At 47.1% G+C, this 20870-nt stretch overlaps 4 protein-coding genes across 9 annotated transcripts; 2 read left to right on the top strand and 2 right to left on the bottom strand.

Annotated features, from left to right (window-relative positions):
• Window positions 1-54: 54 nt before the first annotated feature.
• atp5pb (ATP synthase peripheral stalk-membrane subunit b) lies at window positions 55-3148 on the bottom strand. Its single transcript, XM_058083260.2, has 7 exons — window positions 3018-3148; window positions 2355-2391; window positions 2125-2270; window positions 1736-1899; window positions 1544-1669; window positions 959-1138; window positions 55-256 (listed from the first exon to the last, which is right to left on the bottom strand). The coding sequence occupies exons 1-7, from the start codon at window positions 3043-3045 to the stop codon at window positions 179-181; spliced, it is 759 nt and encodes a 252-aa protein (XP_057939243.1). The 5' UTR covers window positions 3046-3148; the 3' UTR covers window positions 55-178.
• A 1061-nt stretch (window positions 3149-4209) lies between these two features.
• On the top strand, window positions 4210-10533 carry traf3ip3 (TRAF3 interacting protein 3). 3 transcript variants are annotated; one of them, XM_078798051.1, is made up of 14 exons: window positions 4210-4370; window positions 5008-5297; window positions 6237-6303; window positions 6370-6409; window positions 7230-7257; window positions 7323-7352; window positions 7576-7671; window positions 8182-8250; window positions 8281-8298; window positions 8374-8481; window positions 8764-8901; window positions 9809-9944; window positions 10017-10195; window positions 10317-10533. In XM_078798051.1, the coding sequence occupies exons 2-14, from the start codon at window positions 5010-5012 to the stop codon at window positions 10530-10532; spliced, it is 1413 nt and encodes a 470-aa protein (XP_078654177.1). In that variant the 5' UTR covers window positions 4210-4370; window positions 5008-5009; the 3' UTR covers window position 10533. The 3 variants fall into 3 exon arrangements, with proteins under 3 accessions (XP_078654177.1, XP_078654176.1, XP_078654175.1); XM_078798050.1 differs by having other exon boundaries at window positions 6240-6303; window positions 8182-8298; XM_078798049.1 differs by having other exon boundaries at window positions 8182-8298.
• Window positions 10534-10892: 359 nt separating this feature from the next.
• On the top strand, window positions 10893-13747 carry dnase1l1l (deoxyribonuclease I-like 1-like). Of its 4 annotated transcripts, XM_058083253.2 has the most exons (8): window positions 10944-11222; window positions 11346-11434; window positions 11791-11877; window positions 11973-12094; window positions 12542-12654; window positions 12742-12899; window positions 13382-13478; window positions 13552-13747. In XM_058083253.2, exons 1-8 carry the CDS (start codon window positions 10944-10946, stop codon window positions 13630-13632), a joined length of 1026 nt encoding a protein of 341 aa, XP_057939236.2. In that variant the 3' UTR covers window positions 13633-13747. The 4 variants fall into 4 exon arrangements, with proteins under 4 accessions (XP_078654180.1, XP_057939236.2, XP_078654179.1 ...); XM_078798053.1 differs by having other exon boundaries at window positions 11379-11434; window positions 12542-12899; XM_078798052.1 differs by having other exon boundaries at window positions 12542-12899.
• Window positions 13748-13896: 149 nt separating this feature from the next.
• slc25a33 (solute carrier family 25 member 33) lies at window positions 13897-19859 on the bottom strand. The gene is made up of 7 exons (XM_058083255.2): window positions 19665-19859; window positions 18259-18432; window positions 17111-17188; window positions 16301-16401; window positions 16082-16148; window positions 14728-15008; window positions 13897-14654 (listed from the first exon to the last, which is right to left on the bottom strand). Exons 1-7 carry the CDS (start codon window positions 19703-19705, stop codon window positions 14455-14457), a joined length of 942 nt encoding a protein of 313 aa, XP_057939238.2. The 5' UTR covers window positions 19706-19859; the 3' UTR covers window positions 13897-14454.
• Window positions 19860-20870: the final 1011 nt, after the last annotated feature.

Genomic DNA, 20870 nt, shown 5'->3' with positions numbered 1-20870 from the left:
TAAAGTACACAGGAGTCACACCTTGGAGAAATAAATAGCAAGCAGAACAAAACATGGAATAAGAGAATCATTTATTTGACTACCAGCTGAAGGGGAAAACTGTACACACCCACAATAGTGACAGAAACTGCCTAAGGGCCAATGAGCTTCAAGAGTCCCACCCTGAAGAGCGGACAGTTTAGGCCGTAGCTTTGGACTGAGTGGCTTTGGCCAGAGCCTTCAGGTCCGTGATGCACTTGGCGATGCTCTCCTTCTCCTGGGAACAACCAACCAACAAGTACATGTGACACTTTATGAAGAAATATGATGGACAGGAGACACGTTCATTTTAAAACCAACCAATGTGGGGAAAATCCTGGTCGGAGTTACTATAAAAATGACATTTTCTGTAAAGCCTCCAAGTGTCTGAATGAACAAAACAGATCCCAAAGACATGATTCAGTACGTAGTGGAACATCTGACTCGTGCGTGCCTTAAAGGGGGCGGGGCCTGGGAAGTGACACATGTGACGCTACTATTAACCGTGTAGCTAGCATGTCAGGTTAGACAGATGAGTGGAGAAAGCAGTGACTGGCAGGAGTTGTAGCCGACAGCAGGTCCTGTGTGAATGTTCACGTCATACGTGTTCTCAAGTACAATACCCACCGCATGAAGTACACAGACGACGCTGAGGTCTACGCAATGTCTGATTTTTTCTAGTAGGCATTTTTGTGATGCAAATGCACGATGCTTTCGAAGGCGTATTGTTTTGAGAAGCCAAACTCTTTCCTGGACTGTCCCCGGCAACTAGCTGGAACTACTTTCCTCAGCACCCAAATCCCACCAGCACTGGGCTCCGGACACCAAGTGGGGGTGAGTGGTTGCTGGCGGACTGCACTGCTTATGGGGGTGTCATACACCTTCACGTCAACAACCCCCACCTATCCCTTTCCAACAGACTTGCTGAGAAGTGGCCTACCTGCTGAGGCGTGATGCTGCCGACAACATTCTTCTCCACCCAGTTGACCATGTGCTCTTGGGCCATGCGGCGCTGCAGATCCTGCAGGGCCACTTGGTAGTCCAGGCGCCTCTTCACCTCATTAGTCACCATGTGCAACCTCTCTCTGTAGTTGGTCTCCAGAATCATGGCCACGTTGTTCTGAGAACAGCAACAAAATTCAATTCATTTTCAATTATGGTTAGAACAACAAAGACGTACTTTGACATGATCAATACAATCAACATGATTAATGAACTGTATTTAAATGAGTCATAGTCTTTTCCACTTCTGACTGTGACGATGCAATTTCAGCTTCAGGTCAACAAATCTCTCTGTGATGCAGTCTGTTATGAGGACAGTCTCCAGGTCGCCAGGATTTTTGAGCTAAAACCCAACTCTCACGGCGCACCATGCCTCTACTTCCATCTGTTTATCATCATCTACATTAGCATTCGTTAGTGGTGAGGACGAGGAGCGTCCGACAGGATCGGTCAACCGATACCATCAACAGGTATTAGCATAAAAATGTGATATCTGAACATGCAACGAAAGAGGAGAACTTGCCCTCTTTGCGTCGAAGAGCATTGATCGTCCGTCGACTCGCCACTGCTCTTTCTTTTCATCCTCGATGGCCTGCGTCAGCGAGGCGATGGCACCACCCTTCACCTCCTGAGCCTTGGCAACTTTGTCCTGCAGACCAACATGGGTTTGTACAGAGCTGCCATTGTCAACATCTGCAGTAAGATAGCAACCCACCTCGTTCAGTTTGTCAGCAAAAGCTGCCACGCTTGCGCCATACTTTTTGACGCCAAGGACAATGACTGTGCCGACAGAGATGGCAATCAAGGTTTCGTGGTTAATGACGTAGAGTTCCTTGGAGAGCAGGTAGGTGATGAGACCAGCACCCAGCATGTAGGGTCCTAGATGGCAGTTATCCACATTTCAATGGTCAGCAAGCATATTTTTGGATTCCTATTTTTCTTATTTTCAGTTTCAGTTCAGTTTTGATCAAACTGAATGTTAATTCTTTTGGATATGAACATTATTATATTATTATAAATTATGGACACACACACACCGTTCTCGTCGGAGTGTCTGTAAATTTGCTAAACAGTGCCAAATGACTGTGGTTATAGCCAACTGACCCGTTACTCCAGTTTTGGGGTACAGGAGCTGGAAAAGCTCCTCTGGGAAGATGCCGTGACGGACTTTGCTCCCCGTCTCTGGAAGAGGAGGCACCGGGGCCAGACATTGGGAGGACGTGTGCAGAGAGCCTGAAGCCTGGACCAGCCTGTATGTTATACATAGAACAATAAAGTAACATGACCACGTGTTTTTTATTATTTTTATTATTGTTATTATTGAAACCACATACCCAGCTCCAAGGGGACTGCTGCTTTTCAGGGCATTAGCTGCAAACAAGACCACAAAACAGCTTGAAATATTGGTACATTGTTCCCATCTATGAACCATATATGACTCGAATATTGGACTGAATTTCTCCCGAGGAAAGTGTCTGAAAAAGACGGCTTGTTGGTTCAAGTACACACCGTCCAAAGTCAACATATATTTGGCACTAGCAGTTTCTGTATGCGACACACATAGGCTAGCGGAACCTGGGTGCAAAAAAACTATTGATAATTGTTAGCTAGACGTGATTTAATAGCACAGTAGAGTCCAAACAGCAGCTTCCAGCTAGCTGTCAAAAGGTGACATAGATGCTAGCTAGCATGCTAAAGACTCGTTTATCAGTCCAATCAGGACCACGTTGATCAGGCACCCGAAGCAAAACACCGCAAAATGGCAAATAATTCCTTACAACGTGTGGTTGGGACCAACTTATTCCACTTAGCCGTCCCGTTATGCTGGCCACTCATTCAACGTGCGGCCTTCACTTTACCCTTCAGCTTCGCAGCCACACAAGCACATTAGCTCATCTTTAGCCGTGTCGTTGTCAAATGGAACAAACCAGATGGAACAAACCAAATGGAACAAACCAAATGGAACAAACCAACTGGAACCCCACCCACGGTCGTACCTGAAAGTATAACGAGCCTGGACAGCATGTTGTATGGATGGAGGGCCAACTTGTTTCTGCCTTCTATCAGCCCTTCCTTGCCCTTCTGCACAGACTGCCTCAAGGATGGCGGACAAACGAGAAGTGGCAACGAAACCTCGCGAGATCGTTTACGACTTTGGCGCTGTTACAAAAACAACCACTAGACGGCAGCGGTCGCTTGAAGCAGCTTGACGTGTGCTTCTTTTTCTCGCACTGTCAAAGAAATACGACACAAAGTAGTTTGTCATGTCACATAAAAGGCTCGTCGTGTTCAGACTTTAAACATTTAAACACAAGTCCATTTCAAACTGAAAATACATCGACACCACCTCCAACGAGCATAGGTGGTTTAAAAGAACAGAAAAAGGGCTGTATTTTTTCACAATTAAGACTTAAACTGCTTTAAAAATGCTCCTACATTTTCATTCAACCCGAATAAGACGTATTCCTGTCAAATAGATTGCTTTTTAAAACGATGTTTGATGAACCCAGGAACATGCACCATCACTTGTCATAATGCTATTATACTCTAGGTGGCAGCAGAGGGACATCATCAGTAGATTCAAGCATCACTTCCTTTAACAGACAATATGGAGTATTTATTATATAGTATATGATATTTCAACATCATTAGTATGTCATATAGGTGAGTGTGTTAAGAGAGTGTGTTCATATAATTCCATTTGACACCTGTTGAGTGATTTAGTATGTAAACCCGTCTAAAATAAATCCAGTATAGAAATAACTATTTGACCAAGTTATGTACCAAGTGTGTACTTCCACCGGCCCATAGGAATAAAGCAGTATTAACTATAGTAAGAAAAGAAAAAGAGCTTAAAAGTGTTTTTGTGTGTTCCAGTGAGTCAAAGGTCATGCTAGCACCGTGGAAGCCCACCCATGAGACATCTCGGACGCCAAGACTTGGATGTGCCGTTTGCAAAGAACCTTGTGCAGGATAACCACTCCAACTCCAACAGGCATGATGAATGCATGATGAAAAACAGTTATTGATCAAGTTATTGATGCCCCAGCCAATGACATCGCCAGCCAGGTCTACCGATCCCCGTGAAGAAGAAAGGCCACCCATAACCTGGTGTGTCCTATGCCAGCGTCCGAGGGCTGCTGTACCGTTTCTAATCTTTGGGGCCACCCGTGCATGGCAACGTCTTTGGTGTGTGCTCGGTGAGATAGAGGAACATGTGACGTGGCGCTTCACTTCCTGCAGTTATGCTGAACGGAAAGAGCCGAAGCACACAAGACAGACAAAGAACCAAACGGGTGATTTCCAAAGGGGCCCCAGGCCACGTTCACCTTGGATGAGATGATGGTGTGGTAGGTGACCGACTGGAATTTATTCACATTTTCTTGCATATTTGACTTTTATTGGGTATTGCCATCCCATATGACGCCTTCAGAGACCTGCTTTTTACTAGTGGAGATGACAATGACTATTCAATGTGTTCAATGCTAATTGGTTGATTAATTTCACCACTGGGCTTGGGTTCATTTAAGGCTGAAGCAATAAAAGTTATTGTATTATATCGAATATATGGCAGGCCCAGAGGCTCGTGTTTTTTCCATAAAATATTCACTAACAAAGATGAAGGAATTGTGGGTGAGCAGGAGTTTGCTTGTTGATTGGTTGTGATGATGAAGTGTCAAGCAAACATCATGGAAGAGAGAGAGTCCAAGCCATAGCTGCACACTTTAGAAAAGGACCTGCAGAGGAGAAGCAGGCTGAGATCAAATATGGATCTGTGCTGCATGTACGAGGCCCGGACCGGGAGCCGTTGAGGCCGGAACCAGGACTAGATGTGACCCCCCAAGGGACACCGGAAGTCTTTTACTTCCAATATATTGTGGCGGTGAATGCGACATTCAATCCCTCCATTCCAGATCTTTCTCACCTAACGCCATTATCATTATTATTATTATTATTATTATTATTATTATTATTTGTGTGTGCAAGCTATGGACGCGCTTGGTCGCGGTGGACGCCGAGTGTCCCCCTTGGAAGACTTTGATCGCAAACTGGAGATCAGAACAGAGAAACACGAGCGGCTACGAAGACGCACGAACGTGACGTCATGCCGGAGCCCCGTGCGAGACGACGACACGTTCCGGATAAAACATCGACTCAAGGAAAAGAGACAGAGCGAGTTTCTGAGGAGGCGTAGAGGAGGTTCCTCGTCAGGGTGGCTCTCCGAGGCCTCAGGCCCGACCTGGGGTCTACAAAGCAGGCCAAGCACAGACGACTGGGTGCTTATTCATCGTTCATTCACTCTTAAAGGGGAAGTGCACTTTTGGGGAATGTCGCCCATCATTCCCAATCCTTATGTCAATCATCAACACATATTTTTTTCCCTTTTCTGTGTATTATATGAGCAGAATAGCAAATAATATCAGCTAGCTTCCAATGCTGTGATTGGGATACAGCTATTTGTACTATGAATGCCTGTCAAAATAAACGTGTACCAACGTTGTATGGTTATATATCCATGCTGGGATCATGCATTAACACGTCCATGATGATAGTGTGTCATAGCTGCAGTATCTCGCCCTATTTGGATGATTAAAACACGACCCAAACTTCCTCCCTCTGTGCATTGATGCTAGCTCGCTAACACGACGCCTGGCTAATTGCTAGTCTCAGCGTCATTCCCAGACGGAAGAGTGGATAGCTAGCGCTCCGTTTGGCTACCAAGACTCAAGGAGATGCTGGTTCGCTGTCCGCGTTGTTCACCTGGAGCCCACGTCGTGTGCTGGAAGACACGGCCATCCCAAAGACAGCCGACATCGGAAGTGTTGTTGACAAACTAGCATAAATTTGTATCAATGCACAGAGGAAGGAAGTTTGGCTCGTGTTTTAATCATCCAAACAGGGCGAGATACTGCAGCTATGACACGCTATCATCATGGACGTGTTAATGCATGATCCCAGCATGGATATATAACCATACAACGTTGGTACATGTTTATTTTGACAGGCATTCATAGTACAAATAGCTGTAGCATTGGAAGCTAGCTGATATCTGCTTTTCTGCTCATATAATACACAGAAAAGGGAAAGAAATGTGTGTTGATGATTGACACAAGGATTGGGAATGATGGGCGACATTCCCCAAAAGTGCACTTCCCCTTGAATTGATTTCAAGACTTTGTGGCTTTCATCATCATCTTCTCTTCTCATGGTTGCAGCAGATGATGATGATGATGATGGAGGAAGACATCACAATGGAGAGCGTCATACATGACACAATCATTGGTGAGTGGCTGAGTGATGTCAAAGGTTGTTGCTGGCCTTCACATGAAAGTCCTCCTTGTCTCCTAGATGCCAAAACCATGAGGAGCGAGGCCGGCGTTCAAACACAGTGAGTGCAAACTTTACAGACAGAACTCGTACCTTTACAGACAGAACTCATATATGGACCTTTACAGACAGAACTCGTACCTTTACAGACAGAACTCATATATGGACCTATACAGACAGAACTCGTACCTTTACAGACAGAACTCATATATGGACCTTTACAGACAGAACTCGTACCTTTACAGACAGAACTCATATATGGACCTATACAGACAGAACTCGTACCTTTACAGACAGAACTCATATATGGACCTTTACAGACAGAACTCGTACCTTTACAGACAGAACTCATACCTTTACAGATAGAACTCATACCTTTACAGACAGAACTCATATATGGACCTTTACAGACAGAACTCATATATGGACCTTTACAGATAGAACCCATATATGGACCTATACAGATAGAAATTATATATGGACCTTTACAGATACCTTTACAGACAGAACTCATACCTTTACAGACAGAACTCATATATGGACCTTTACAGACAGAACTCATACCTTTACAGATAGAACTCATATATGGACCTTTACAGATAGAAGTCACACCTACGGCCAAAAGCTCGGCATGATTCTTCCGGCCAGGATGTATTGTCACCTTGGTGACATTGCTCCATAGAACAACAGCATGAACAGAGTGATTTTCAGTATGGAAATATTTGTGATAATGCGGTAGTGTTCAAATGTTGTGTATCGTCTGGCCCCGTCAAGTCTTAAATATCATGTATGAGAGTAGCATGAAGCTCATTCATTCATTCGTTCGTTCATGTTCATTCATTCATTCATTCGTTCATTCGTTCATTCCTTTCTTCATGCAGCTCTGGCCTCGTGACCATCAAAGAATGTGTGAGTTTCTCCAGCATGCCAAGTCAGGAATATGAGGGTATCATTAACTCCATTTTCCTTTCCAGGACGTCCTGCAGTTACAAGAGTACTTGCAGGTATTTGTTCTGTTCTCTGACATCGAGCGTTTTGAGGGCTCCCTTCCTAATGCCCCAACCTCAGGATGTGAACGTTTGGCATGGTTGAACACCAGAATACGGCATTCTAGCTACGTTGATAGCACCCAATCATGGCTCCCCTTTCAAATCCATGAACAACGTGTCACATGCAGTAGCGTACATCAGGACGTCTTCATTAGGCCTGGTCTTTGTTCTCCACCAGGAGGCCTTGTGGAGGGAGGAGACCATCAAGAAGAAATTGTCAGCCCTGCAGGAGAGCATCGCGCAGCTTCTCAGTTCCTTCAACACAATATGGAAGGTAAGCAGAAACAGGTATGATGGGCATGCCCACAACTACAGTCACCATCCACAGGATGACGGCTGTCACCGCAGGAAGCGCTTGTGCGGTCGCTTTGAGCTTCCTGTTGCCGGTCTTGTCTGTGCAGACGAATGCACAGGAAGGGTGGACAGGTCAGGTGACAGGTCAGGTGACAGGTCAGGCGACAGGTCAGGCGACAGGTCAGGCGACAGGTCAGGCGACAGGTCAGGTGACAGGTCAGGTGACAGGTCATGTGACCCAAAGCTCGCCAGCTCCACCCTGGTCCATTCTTGGCACAGCGGTAAATTGGGTAAATACGGGTGCGTGGCGTACAGGCGTCGCCAAAACCTCACAGGCAGGTTGTCGGGCAGATTCCAGTGGAGTGAACAATGGCAGCAGCCGGTGCTTCATGGGGTCAGGGGTCGGGCACACGGCAGGGATGGATAAAGCGGTGTCCAATGGAATCAGGTTGGCACGGACCTTTCCTTTCCTTTCCTTTCCCAACCACAGAGTCGCTCCAACGAAGACGTGCTGAGAAACAAGATCCAGGTCCTGGAGGGCCAGGTCCTGGAGGGCCAGGTCCTGGAGGGCCAGGTCCTGGAGGGCCAGCTCCAAGCCAGCGTGCCGGTATGAGAGAAGCTTCTTGAGCAAGCGTTGGAGGTCTTGAATGGGGGGGGTGACTAAGCGTGCATGGCCTTGCAGGTGTTTCCAAAGGATGCAACCAGGAAGCTGCTGCTCCAAATGAAGAAGCAGAAAGTCGTGTATGAGGAGAAGAGCCAGGAGAAGAACCAGGCCCTCAGCAAGACGGGGGTTAGTTGTAACGTACATCACCTTCCTGTAGGCCGATACATGATATGTGGTATGATTGATGTATGATTAATAATGATGGCATGATTGGAATGGGTTGGCCAGCTCAACATGAAAATATGAAAGAATGAGAAGAACATGAATGATTCCATTGGAGATTTACATATTTGGAGTAAAAATCCTCATTCCGGAATGTGGATGACTTTTTCCATCTGAATTTTAATGCAATATTTGCCTTTTTTCAAGGATGAGCCTTTCATGCAGGATCAAACCGTGTGTCCGCAGGAAGCACTGGTCACCGCCAAGGTGGACATCCTGAGGCTGCACAACCTTTACGAGGAGCTCAAACATACGTCTGAAAAGCTCAGGCAGCAGCAGGACTTCAGCACCGATCAACTACGTCAGCAGCAAGTCCAAATCGAGGTGTCCACATATCCACCGTACGAGCTGGAGCTTAAGCATTGCTCTTGGGATGCTAACCGTCTTGGGATGCTAACTGTCTTGGGATGCTAACCGTCTTGGGATGCTAACCGTCTTGGGATGCTAACTGTCCGGGATGCTAACTGTCCGGGATGCTAACTGTCTGGGATGCTAACTGTCCGGGATGCTAACTGTATAGGGATGCTAATCGTCCTGGGATGCTAACCGTCTCGGGATGCTAACTGTATAGGGATGCTAACAGTTTTGGGATGCTAACAGTCTTGGGATGCTAACAGTCTGGGATGTTAACCGCCTGGAGATGCTAACCATCTGGGATGCTATCAGTCTTGGGATGCTATCAGTCTTGGGATGCTAACAGTCTGGGGATGTTAACTGCCTGGGGATGCTAACCGTCTGGGGATGCTAACCGTCTGGGGATGCTAACGGTCTGGGGATGCTAACCATCTGGGATGCTAACAGTCTTGGGATGCTAACAGTCTTGGGATGCTAACAGTCTTGAGATGCTAACAGTCTTGGAATGCTAACAGTCTGGGACGTTAACCGCCTGGAGATGCTAACCATCTGGGATGCTATCAGTCTTGGGATGCTAACAATCTGGGGATGTTAACTGCCTGGGGATGCTAACCGTCTGGGGATGCTAACGGTCTGGGATGCTAACCGTCTGGGATGCTAACAGTCTTGGGATGCTAACAGTCTTGGGATGCTAACAGTCTTGAGATGCTAACAGTCTTGGAATGCTAACAGTCTGGGACATTAACCGCCTGGAGATGCTAACCATCTGGGATGCTATCAGTCTTGGGATGCTAACAATCTGGGGATGTTAACTGCCTGGGGATGCTAACCGTCTGGGGATGCTAACGGTCTGGGATGCTAACGGTCTGGGATGCAGCTGTCCAGATGCAGGGAGGCGGCGCTGACGGAGGAGCTGGTGTCACTGAGACAGGAGAAGAAAGAGCTTGAGTTCAACATCGGCCTGCTGGAAGAATACAACGGCTTTCTAAGAGACAAGCAGCATCGCTGCGGCCGTAAGATGGAAGCATTTGATTGGCTCTGAAGGAAACGCAGACAATTGACTTCAAACGCTTCCACTTTTTAAGATGGCGACGCTGTGGGAAAGGATGCGGAAGCTCAGGAGACACCAGAGGAAGAAGTCACGCCAAAGAGAGACGCGATGGTTGACATGACACCAAAGGAAGGGGGAGGAGCCCAGAGGGATTCTGACCCGCAGGGCCAGATTCATTGCGCTCAGAAGGAAGTGGGATTAAAGGGGAAAGAGGTGAGTGACACCTGGCAGGTGGCGGGGTTTGGCACGGCCAATTCCAGGTTTGTTTTTGCCATGGCATCCCAAAATGTTATTCCTCACCTCCTCCATGCTGCATTCCCAACTCTTCCTGCAGATATCACATGCGTCCTGGTGGAGTCTGTCTGTCCTCCTCCTCCTCCTCCTCCTCCTCCTCCTCCTCCTCCTGGCTGTGGGAGGAGCCGCCCTGCTGTGGCATCTTCCTGTCAGGGAGCCAATGGAGGACCTCTACTCTGACATCGGGAGACAAATTGAAGATTATTTTATGCAAATGAGCTCCCCCAAACACCCAGGCTGCTTTAGGCCCTTTTGAGCATGTTACATGTTCATTTGGAGGAAAGTAGTTTTGTCTGCAAATGTACGGCTTGTTGAATGTGGATGTGTGTGCTATGCAGTATTGTAATAATAAGATAGTAGTAGTAAACGTAGTTCGTGTAAACAATGAAATATCATCTTTGAAGCAATGCAAAGCCATCTGATCATGTGACTGATGATCATGTGACTGATGTCCGAGTCATTCCTCTTTACGGGAAGGGAGCATCCTAGCGACAGTCCATCATATCCCAAATATTAGAAATGATATCATAGTAGTAGTAGTAGTAGTAGTAGTAGTAGCAGCAGGGGTCTTTTATTGCTTTAAAAAGAAACCACGGGACGCTGCAGGCAGTGTGGTCATGTGACCATTGTTGCGTTGTTGTTGGTGTGGCGGGTCTCGAAGTTCCAGATGAAGCTCCATTATCATCTGGCACTGACACAGCACAACCATTACAGCCCCCCTGGCCCGCGTGGCTGGGGGGGGGGGGGCTCATCCATCCTGAAAGCAGAGGGCTGGAGAACTTCTTCGGCTTCCAGGATGAGGATGAGGATGGCAGGTCTGGTGTTTGTGACGGGGGTGTGCGTAGCAGCAAATGTGGTGCTGTCACTCAAGATCTGCGCTTTTAACGTGCAAAGTTTTGGCCAATCCAAGGCAAACAACAAGAAGGTCATGGGGATTCTTATCAAGGTATATTGTTATTATTATTATTATTATTATTATTATTAGAACCACCACAACGTCATCTTCAAAATACAAAGTTGATTTTTGTTTTGTTTTGTTTTGTTTTGGGGGGGGGGGTTCTTTCCGAAGATTCTTTCCCGATGTGACTTGTGTCTCATTCAGGAGGTCCGAGACTCGAAAGGACGAGCAATGCAAGCCTTGGTAAAAGATCTGAACAGGTTGGTCGAGTGAAAAGGTTTTGGTTCTTGGAGAATATTCCGTACTTGGGTCCGGACGCCAAACTCTGGCATTCTGTCTTGGGACCAAAGGATGAGCAGGCAAAACATGACGGACTTCCTTGGCTGACGTAACTCAAACATTCCACAGCAAATGGTCCCCTGCTGGATTGACCGTGGATCTTATTCTGATGTTCTGCTGGATCTACCAGCTTGGATTTCACAAAAAGCTTCTAAAAGATCCTTTTAAAGAACAACATTGTTCCTTCCTGGGCCTTCTTTCATTGGAACAGCAGTTGCCTTCTGCCTCAACTTCCTTGAACGCAACCAAACTTAGTGAGTCCACCATTTGTCTGCAGGTTTGACTCCCGGAACTCCTATTCCTACGTGGAAAGTGAGCGACTGGGAAGGAAAAGCTATAAGGAACAGTATGTCTACGTGTACAGGTAACATCGGGATCAGCGGGTGGCGTTGGTGTGGAAATGTCAGGTGAAGGTCACCCCGTGTTAATATTTATATATTTGTCTCCTGGCCTCCGTAGAAGCAACGTGTTGAAGGTTCAGGACCAGTATCAGTACTCTGGACTTGAACCGGGAGGGACAAACGACACCCAAGTCTTCTCCAGACAGCCTTTCATCGTTCGACTTCACTCCGCCACCACATGTAAACAAACTAACAGTACGGTGATGCCATCTGTCATGTGACCTATAAAGGTGGCGGCCACAACTCGAGAGCGCCTGAACGCCTCACAACGCCAGACCGTAGCAGGAAGAAGACACAGCGGCAAGTTATTCCTTGCGCTGTGTGCATCATAGCAAATCATAGCAAATATCAGCAGTACCTTTGAATGCCGACTTTGTGCAGTACGAGTGTTTGACCTTGAAGATGTCATCTATGTTGGCGTTCCAATTCATGCCCGCACGGCCCAGCGGTGACAGCCTGGTGGGTGGTTGTACTTTTAGCTTTCACCAGTCCAGGGTGGACCCCGCCTCTGAATGAAGTCAACTGGGATAGGCTCCAGCATAGCGGTGCCGCGACAGAGGACAGGCCGTATAGAAAAAGGGGAATAAAACAGAAGAAGCATTAATAGCAGGTTTTGGTTGTTTGCAGCAATGAAGGATCTGGTTCTGATTGGCCAACACACCAGTCCTAAAACGGCCTTGAAGGAGATGGACCAGTTGTATGACGTGTTCAGGGACATCTACGGCAGGTGGAAGACCGAGGTGCTCGTTATGATCATGCCAATCCTTCCCGCCGCATGCGTGATGATGAAATGGAAGCCTTTTCTTTTCACTCCCGTTTCCCCACAGAATGTGATGATCTTGGGGGACTTGAACGCCGCCTGCAGCTACGTCACCATCAAGGGCTGGCGAGCTGTTCGCCTCAGGAGCGATCCCAGATTTCTCTGGCTGATTGGAGACGAGCAGGACACCACCGTCCGGGAGAAGACGCGCTGTGCTTATGACAGGTCGGAACTGGCGGCGTTCACGTTGAGGGTCGAGATGCCGCAGCGTGTTCACAATCTGTTCAATGCTGGGGTCAAGCCTAGAGTCGACACTAGGATCAAGCTTAGGAGTCAAGCCTAGAGTCGACACTAGGATCAAGCTTAAGAGTCAAGCCTAGAGTGGACACTAGGATCAAGCTTAAGAGTCAAGCCTAGAGTGGACACTAGGATCAAGCTTAAGAGTCAAGCCTAGAGTGGACACTAGGATCAAGCTTAAGAGTCAAGCCTAGAGTCGACACTAGGATCAAGCTTAAGAGTCAAGCCTAGAGTGGACACTAGGATCAAGCTTAAGAGTCAAGCCTAGAGTGGACACTAGGATCAAGCTTAAGAGTCAAGCCTAGAGTCGACACTAGGATCAAGCTTAAGAGTCAAGCCTAGAGTGGACACTAGAGCCTAATCCTAGTCCATGCAGGTTGTCTTCTGCTGACCTGGTCTCTCCAAACTAGGATCATCGTCCACGGCGGTGAGATGATTTCCTCTGTGGTGCCTGGGTCAGCTGGAGCGTTCAACTTTAAGGAGACGTTCCATCTGTCGGAGGAGGAGGTAAAGGCACGGACAGGAAATGGTGTATCTTCTGGATTCATAGCTTCCATTTCTTTTCATGGCTAAACTTTAGGCCCTGGCAGTGAGCGATCATTTCCCCGTTGAAGTGGACCTGAAGCCAAATCATCGCTACCTTCTCCGCAATGAGCTGTAGACCAACACTCCACTCTGGTTTGGTAGTTAGCTATTTCATGATGGAAATGATGCAAGTCTGGCACATGGGAACCGCTTTTGCTCCTCCTCCATCAATAAAACATCGGCTGCACACATGAGAGTGTTTGGAATCAATTGTGTAGTCTGCCTACTTGGGACATTTTCAAGTCCCCTAAACGTGCAGCATAATGCCTACACAGCCGAGCAGGCTCATCCTGGTTCATCCTGGACCTCTGCGCTAGAAGAAGAAACACTGGCGGATCCCTGGGCGTCTCGATGCATTTTATTGATCCACTGGTCAAATAAGCATCAAACTTCACATATTATAAAATAAAGTGGGACCATTGTTTGTCACAAAAAGCCAAGAGGTAAGCATGTGTGTTTATATATTAAAGAAAGTTCTTCTAAGCTCCAAACAAGCATAATGGATATGTGAAGATTGAACACCGGGTCCCCAAGAGGCCAGTGTGGTCATTAAAGTCAGAAACTAGCACTTGAACGCAACATTTCCCTTGGGAAGAATAACTACTCCGGCCGACATCCCTTTGGAGTAAGACGGTACGCTAAATAAAACATAAATTAATTGAGTTAACTTAACACGCGGTCTGAGAAGACCAGCATTTTCCACAGGTCAGCAAAGGTTCTCCTTCTCTTCTCCAACAAGCCTCCAGTGAAACAAGGCATGCGTAGCTCTTTGGAAGAGTGGCTTCAGCTCCAACGTACAAGAGTCTCTCCGGCACCCGCTAAACAAAACTAATGGGTTCATGTCCGGCGACGGTGTGGTGCTGGGCGGGAAAAGGCCCGAGCCAACAAAGCTTCCCTTTTACTGGGAGTCTCCCAGTAGATGCACAATGAGTTCATACGTGGAGAGGACGATGGCCGTGTTGGGGATCTGCTTAATCAGCTGTGGAACCAGTCCTCTATAAAAAGCGGCGTAGCCTTCCTCCAAAGCTATCAACCTCCCCGTCTGGAAGAAATGCTTGTACTTGCTACCTTCCTCACGCAGCCTCGTTCGAATCACCTCTGTGGAGGCAAAACAGGTTTGTGTCTGTTACTCCATAAACACGGCAGGAGATGGAGAGGTCCGAGTGTTTACCATGTGGGTACGCGATACAGGATGCGCAGCCCTTGGAGAAGGCGGCCGCCATCATCAGGCTTATGAAGTCAGACGCGGCCTTCTCCTTCTCGCTATTTGGGGAAGCCAGCTGGTACTCGGCCAGGCGCTTCTTCAGCGACTCGTAGATGAGGAAGCAGATCATGGTCTCGGAGATGCCGGCGTAGGACGCGGTCAGACCGCGGTAGAAGCCCCGGACGCCCTCTGTTTTGTAAACATGTCGTGCACACTGCAAGGCATTCATCTTCTTTTCTCCTTTGGCTCTGGAAAGACAAGGCGCTTTAGTCACTAGCGCTAGGCGCTAGGTACGAGGTACGAGGTACTAGGTACTAGTAGTAGGGTACATTCACTGGAACCGACATTTGGGACACATCGGGCGAGGGACGGCGGCACAACCACCCACGGATACATGTCCTCCGTAAAGACGCCTTAAGCGAGAGGGCATCCCGGCTCGTAGCTCTTAGTGCCAAGGAGAACACCCTCGTTACAAAATGGAGACGAGTAGCCAAACAAAGGCACGTGGATAGGACAGAGTTGTGTATCCAGTGATATGCCATTAATAAGAACAATAATAATAATAATAATAATAATACAGTCATACAGGAAGTCATACAGGAGTGCATGGCTGGGCTTTCCTAAAAGGAAAACTCAACTATTGAATATGTTTATATTATTTCTGGGTTTGAGAATTGTATTCCTTGGATAACGGCAAGCTGGCACTTTGCAGTTTTCCCAACTGTCAAAATCATGAAATACATTTCCATAAAAGGTTCTCTCGCCGTGCTGCCGCCAATATGAAGGTAATGAAGGCATAGCATCACACCCTAGCCATCATTCCCATTTCACCATCTATGGATGAACGTGAATTCCCATCCCTTGGGTGTGGAAATATCCTTCCATTTAGCTTTCCTCTTTCAGCTTCATACAAAAGCAGAATGTGAAAGATGGAAGTATCCTGGTTAAAAGAGGAAACCTTCACTTGACAGCAATTGAAGTAATCCAAGCAAGGTGCAAGGCGACCATCTTGGCATCTTTTGCTTAGAAAATGACATTAGCCGTGCTGGTCCAGAGGCCAAAGAGGCGGAGATGATTGACAAGAATGACGGCCAAGTGGTTGGCTTTTGTTTGAAAGAAAATGTTCCTGTAATTGGCGCCCCTCCCACCGGCGTCCTTGTGTAAATATAGCCGCTTGTGCACACAGGCCAGTGCGTCAATGTTGTGTATTTCTGGACAGGGATCACACGCTCCATGTCACGTAGTGCCTGGCCCAAGGACAGCCAGGGCACATGACGTCTGGCTCATGAACGTGCCCATGGGCACTTCGGGGGATACTCACTTTCTCTCCAGCTGCATCCTGGTCTTCACCATCCAGACAGGGTTCATCAGGGAGTTGGTCACAAAAGCTGAACAACAAAGAAAGGTTTATTCTCCAATGCAAATATGTTAGAGTGTGATTATGATTACATCGCATAAATAGCATGTCATCGGCAGGCTGCTGGATGATTGGCGTGTCTATTGTTAAGGCTGTGTGCGCCAACGTGTGCTACGTGCTCACCTGCAACACCCGCAGAGGACATGTGCACAGAGCCGCTATTGGGAACCAACACGCCATTGAAGAGCTCTTTGGATTTGGAATATGCAGCAAAGTAAATAGCTCTGCAAACAAGACAGCAACCTGGTGAGAACGCGACACAAGTTGAATCTGCCGCTGTGCCGGTCATTGTTAGCAATTGTCCAGAGCGTGCATCCCGAGCATCCTTGCTTCACCGGGACCACTGGTCAGAAGGCTGGTCTGAATGGGAGCACGTCCAAGTTGGCTAGTGGATCAGTGAGGCGGTAGCATGGCTGACTGGCCAAAGTATCACCATGATGCAGCTGTTCATTAACCAAGGAAGGAACGTAGCCCCATGAGGTCTTCAGGGTACAGTGTCAAAGTCCAATCAATGTTTTGTTGCAAGGTATTCATGGTTATACTCCCGTGGTGGATTGCTTCACTTTAACGAGAGCAAAACCGAAATACAGACAGACAGTATCTGACAAATGGAATAAAAAACAACTAGCCTGGGCAAAAAATCCCAGTTAGCATTTTGACCAGGTTAGCATTTGATCAGTTTCATCTGGGACCATACGTTTATAAATTGTTCTCCTGCATCCCTAAATGAAAACGTACACTCCAATGGCCGAGTGAGGCGTGTTCTTGCACAATGGGGAAACAAACAACTTGTGTTTTCCAGTACAAGGACATTTCCTTGTGCGTAATCACGGACTTGCACCAACTGGCAGGTGACGTGACATTGCCACATAGATCGACTTTGTGCAACAAAAACACAATATGTAAACAAGGCAGAGAGGAACCTTTCTTTACCTTGAGGGAGCCACGCCAACAAGATTTGGCCCCAGACCGCGGAAAAGGGATCTTGGTCCCTCTTTCTCGAGGATTGATCTGAAAGAAATACATAGGAGCCATTGATGAATTCATTTGCTACCTGTAGGCATCATTAGCACGTATGAGGTGTACTGCATCGGCTACCAGCAAGTAGGTCTGTTAATGCATTGATACCTGTTCTCGTGTTTACAGTGGAGCCTTGGTTAGCATATTTGTCAGCTTGCAGTAAGAAATACCTTGGTTAGTGTCCGACATGAATGCACCTTGCGCATCCTCTCGCTGTACACTCGGGTTGTCTCGGCCACGATAGCTGGAGGTGCCGTAGGAAAGAGTGGGCTGCATCGTAAGATGGCCACACATGTACCGACACCCCCACTAACCCAGGTTTCACTGTATGTCTATTTGCAGGGTGGCTTTTATGGTAAATAACTAAGTAAGTAGCACTCAGTTATACGACGCATCTACACACAAACACACAGTCCAGTTGGAGTGCTTATGAATGTTCTTACCGAGGCGTGTACAGGACATTATCACATACATAGACACGCATGTTTGGAATGGAATCCTGATTTATTTATAGAATGGATATTAAAGCACACGGCTGAAAAGATTCCAAGTGTTACATAAGACTTGAGACAGACCCTCCGCCCCATGCAGGCAACTGGCTGGTCAGCCACCAGCCCCCCAGGCCCCAGCCCCTCACCGCCAGTCTTTTTGGTGAGCTGGTGACCTTCCTTATTCAGACGACTAGGAGGGAGCTGAGTGGAGCCAGAGTGTTGGTTTCTGTCATGGCCGACAAGGAAGAGTACTGTATGTTTTATTTGGGGTATCATGGTCCGAGCATCGCTCCCTCACTATTGCGGCTTTTCAAAACTTAATGGCTTCCGATCGCGATGGGTGTGGCTAGTACTATTGCAGCCTGCAGCCACCCCTGCATTCCCGCCGCCATTTTCCACCACTTTTTGTATCATTACATGTACTTTCTGTACAACGGATGTGTGTTCATGTCTCACATACGGATTGTGGATGATGGGCCACATTCCAAAAAGTGGGGTTTCTTTAAATGCCTTATTTTATGTGATCATATGTACATGTAAATGAAGCATGTTTGCCTGACCAATACTTACCGTAAGATTTGCACCAGCCCAGGCGTAACAGTCCCTGGTCGGATAACGCCGGTTCCACTGAGGGTGCCGAGCTGGACCTGGAAAACGGGACGCAGGGTGAGACCAGACGACTGCAGGCGTGTCTTTAACACCTCTAGAGGGCAGGTCACGATAGCTCCCACTGTACCACTACATCTGCAAAATAATCACAGAATAAATGAAGACTATTTAGTCTGCATGCACAATCACAATTTCACATCTCGCAGAACGCTCGGTAAAAACCCCCTTGAGGTGGATCTCAAATGAAATTATCTTGGAAAAGCGTAGTAGTAGTAGTCCAATTCAATAACTGCTATTCTTTATCTTGTGAAGATATTTAAGAAGTTCAATTCACTACATGTATGATCATGAAAGGCAAGATTTGATCAAAGCAGGTCATTTCTTTGTTTTGTTTTTTTAACAAACATTTAGCTATACCCATTTATTGTACATATACTGACATTGATTTGTATTTTTTAACAACGGTTATACCCCAATACTGTACATATATTGTACATATATTGTACATATATTGACATTGGTGTCATTTATTTGTATACAGACACGACCGAAGGTGTCCTGGTGAGTTCTCAAGGGTAAAATGGCGTCACTTTAACTAAGCATCTGTTGTTACAACATGGTGTCGTTTGTCACCTCGCCGTTACACTGTAAAATGCTTTTTGGGATCTGCAAGCAAGATTTGGTTGAGGCCGTTACGGTGGTTGACACCACTAGCATGGCAAACCGCCGTCCGTATTACATAACAGCACGACAGAACTTGACAAGGAACAACTAGCGAACGCTAGCTCAACTACAATGTTACAACGTCGGTTTACCATAGTATATTGGTTCATATTTAACTGTTGGTTAAAGCAACGTCACATTAAAGTCCTAACATTGGTCTACGGATCGAGCTAGCATAATGCTAACGTGAGTAAGCTAACATGCAAACATCTGCGAGGATGTAACGTGCTTTCGTATGACGCTGTAATATGATAGAACATAACATGATATGATCTGATGCCGGGTCAATCAACGGTACGTGATCATTTCACTTTCATTATGAGCACGAGAAGCGGCAGAACCCGTGGCAGAACCCGTTGGCGACATTTCTGAGGTAAAATACACCGGTAGAGTATGAAAGGACAAGTCAGAACGTTACGATGAAATGCTAACACCAGCTAACTAGCTAGCTCCTTTTGTGCGATGTGACGGTCGCCGCGGTTCCAATTCCGACCAATGTCCGGGAAACGGTGCGATTAAGTTACTCTGCAGCAATTTTAATGACCCGTTATGCGAACGTTATGTTAGTTCGGGCGTTAAAGAAGACCGTGAAGCCACCGTTGAACACAGATTGTCCATTTTCCACCCACGCTACGACGACTTACCCCCCGGCAAAGAGATGCAGCAGCGTGTCTTTCTGTGCCATCTTCCCTTTGTCGTTTTTATTTGCCTCAAACCGCGACCATATTGACCTGATATGTGTGCCGAAACTACCAGATCTACACCGACATCGCTTTTCGTGTCTCTTGACCGCCTCTGAGTCAGCTGGGCGGAGCTGTCACCGCAGTTGAGGCCGAACCGCTGACGGCCGAGGGGGAGGAACCCTCGATGACGTCAGCGGGCCGCACGAGGGGAAGTGTCTATGACGTCAGCCGAGGCGCACGTGCTCGGCGCCCTGTGTGTCCGGACTGTGGAGGTTTGTGCTTTGTTGTTGATGCGTACGAAGGTGCGGGAACGGAACGACTTCGATGGCAGCCAAGTGGAGCGAGGAGTCACGTGGAAGACAAACACAACTACAAGTCGCTTTCGTCTTCAACTTCAATGTTAATTATATTGAGCCATTGTCCTCGTGATTGCAGAAAGCTGGAGCCTATCCCAGCTGATTTTGGGCTATGGGTGAGGTACCCAGCTCTGCTACTAAACGCACTGCCTCCCGCTGTATTACACATATTCAGGCCCATCGATTCTACTGGATCTAAATATCACACTTGGCCCATTGAGACATTGAGATAAAAGATCTCTTTTAGGCAGACCCGGCCACGTGCTGGTGTCCTTAAAGCGTCGATCTCAAGGAATCATCTGAGTTTTGTTTGATTTCTTTATACTTTACTGCCATCTGCTGGAAGGTGGCTGTAACACACTCAACCTCGTGCAGGGTATTCAAAGTGTGGCACAGAACTTAGTAGCCCCCCCCCCCCACTACCTTTTTACGCCGTCACTGCACAAAATCAGCTCGGTTTGCCTTTAAAGGAAACTGAAGTTGCTCAAATTTGGAAATGTTATTTTCCTCAAGCTATTTTTGCTCCCATTTTCAAGAGCTAAATTGATAGAAGTCCAGTTTCTTTGTCCACAAAAGCCCTACGGTATCTCTCTAATGTTACTGAGAATTCCTAATTCCTTCACATCCCAGATGTGACCAATCGTGGCACTGATTTGACAGTAGGATTATCTCACAGGGTGCATTAGACTGGCCACAATAAAAGGCCACTTCTAAGTGATTTTCAAGAGATAGTTCCAAATGTTGGAAGTTGTACGACAGCCCCACCGACTAATCTGAGCAGAGTCCCAATTGATGCACGACAGTGCTGATG

The sequence above is a fragment of the Doryrhamphus excisus genome, linkage group LG17 (genome assembly GCF_037039965.1).
Source record: "Doryrhamphus excisus strain RoL-2023G ecotype Guam linkage group LG17, RoL_Dexc_Guam_v1.1, whole genome shotgun sequence".
In the NCBI taxonomy this organism is placed as follows: Eukaryota; Metazoa; Chordata; class Actinopteri; order Syngnathiformes; family Syngnathidae; genus Doryrhamphus; species Doryrhamphus excisus.
This window is presented reverse-complemented; position numbering and strand designations above follow the sequence as displayed.

Excerpts from the sequence above, each read along its gene's own strand:
- slc25a33 (XM_058083255.2), bottom strand. The coding sequence starts at position 19,705 with ATGGCACAGAAAGACACGCTGCTGCATCTCTTTGCCGGGGG. Across the intron at positions 16,149-16,300 it reads GTCCTCTGCGGGTGTTGCAG|CTTTTGTGACCAACTCCCTG; the intron begins GTGAGCACGTAG and ends TTTGTTGTTCAG. Across the intron at positions 14,655-14,727 it reads CTGTATCGCGTACCCACATG|AGGTGATTCGAACGAGGCTG; the intron begins GTAAACACTCGG and ends TTGCCTCCACAG.
- dnase1l1l (XM_078798052.1), top strand. The coding sequence starts at position 10,944 with ATGAAGCTCCATTATCATCTGGCACTGACACAGCACAACCATTACAGC. Across the intron at positions 11,435-11,790 it reads TTGGTAAAAGATCTGAACAG|GTTTGACTCCCGGAACTCCT; the intron begins GTTGGTCGAGTG and ends ATTTGTCTGCAG. Across the intron at positions 12,095-12,541 it reads ACTTCACTCCGCCACCACAT|CAATGAAGGATCTGGTTCTG; the intron begins GTAAACAAACTA and ends GGTTGTTTGCAG.
- atp5pb (XM_058083260.2), bottom strand. The coding sequence starts at position 3,045 with ATGCTGTCCAGGCTCGTTATACTTTCAG. Across the intron at positions 1,670-1,735 it reads TTGCTGACAAACTGAACGAG|GACAAAGTTGCCAAGGCTCA; the intron begins GTGGGTTGCTAT and ends GTTGGTCTGCAG. Across the intron at positions 257-958 it reads GCAGCATCACGCCTCAGCAG|GAGAAGGAGAGCATCGCCAA; the intron begins GTAGGCCACTTC and ends GGTTGTTCCCAG.
- traf3ip3 (XM_078798049.1), top strand. The coding sequence starts at position 5,010 with ATGGACGCGCTTGGTCGCGGTGGACGCCGAGTGTCCCCCTTGGAAGAC. Across the intron at positions 6,304-6,369 it reads CATACATGACACAATCATTG|ATGCCAAAACCATGAGGAGC; the intron begins GTGAGTGGCTGA and ends CTTGTCTCCTAG. Across the intron at positions 8,299-8,373 it reads AGCTCCAAGCCAGCGTGCCG|GTGTTTCCAAAGGATGCAAC; the intron begins GTATGAGAGAAG and ends ATGGCCTTGCAG.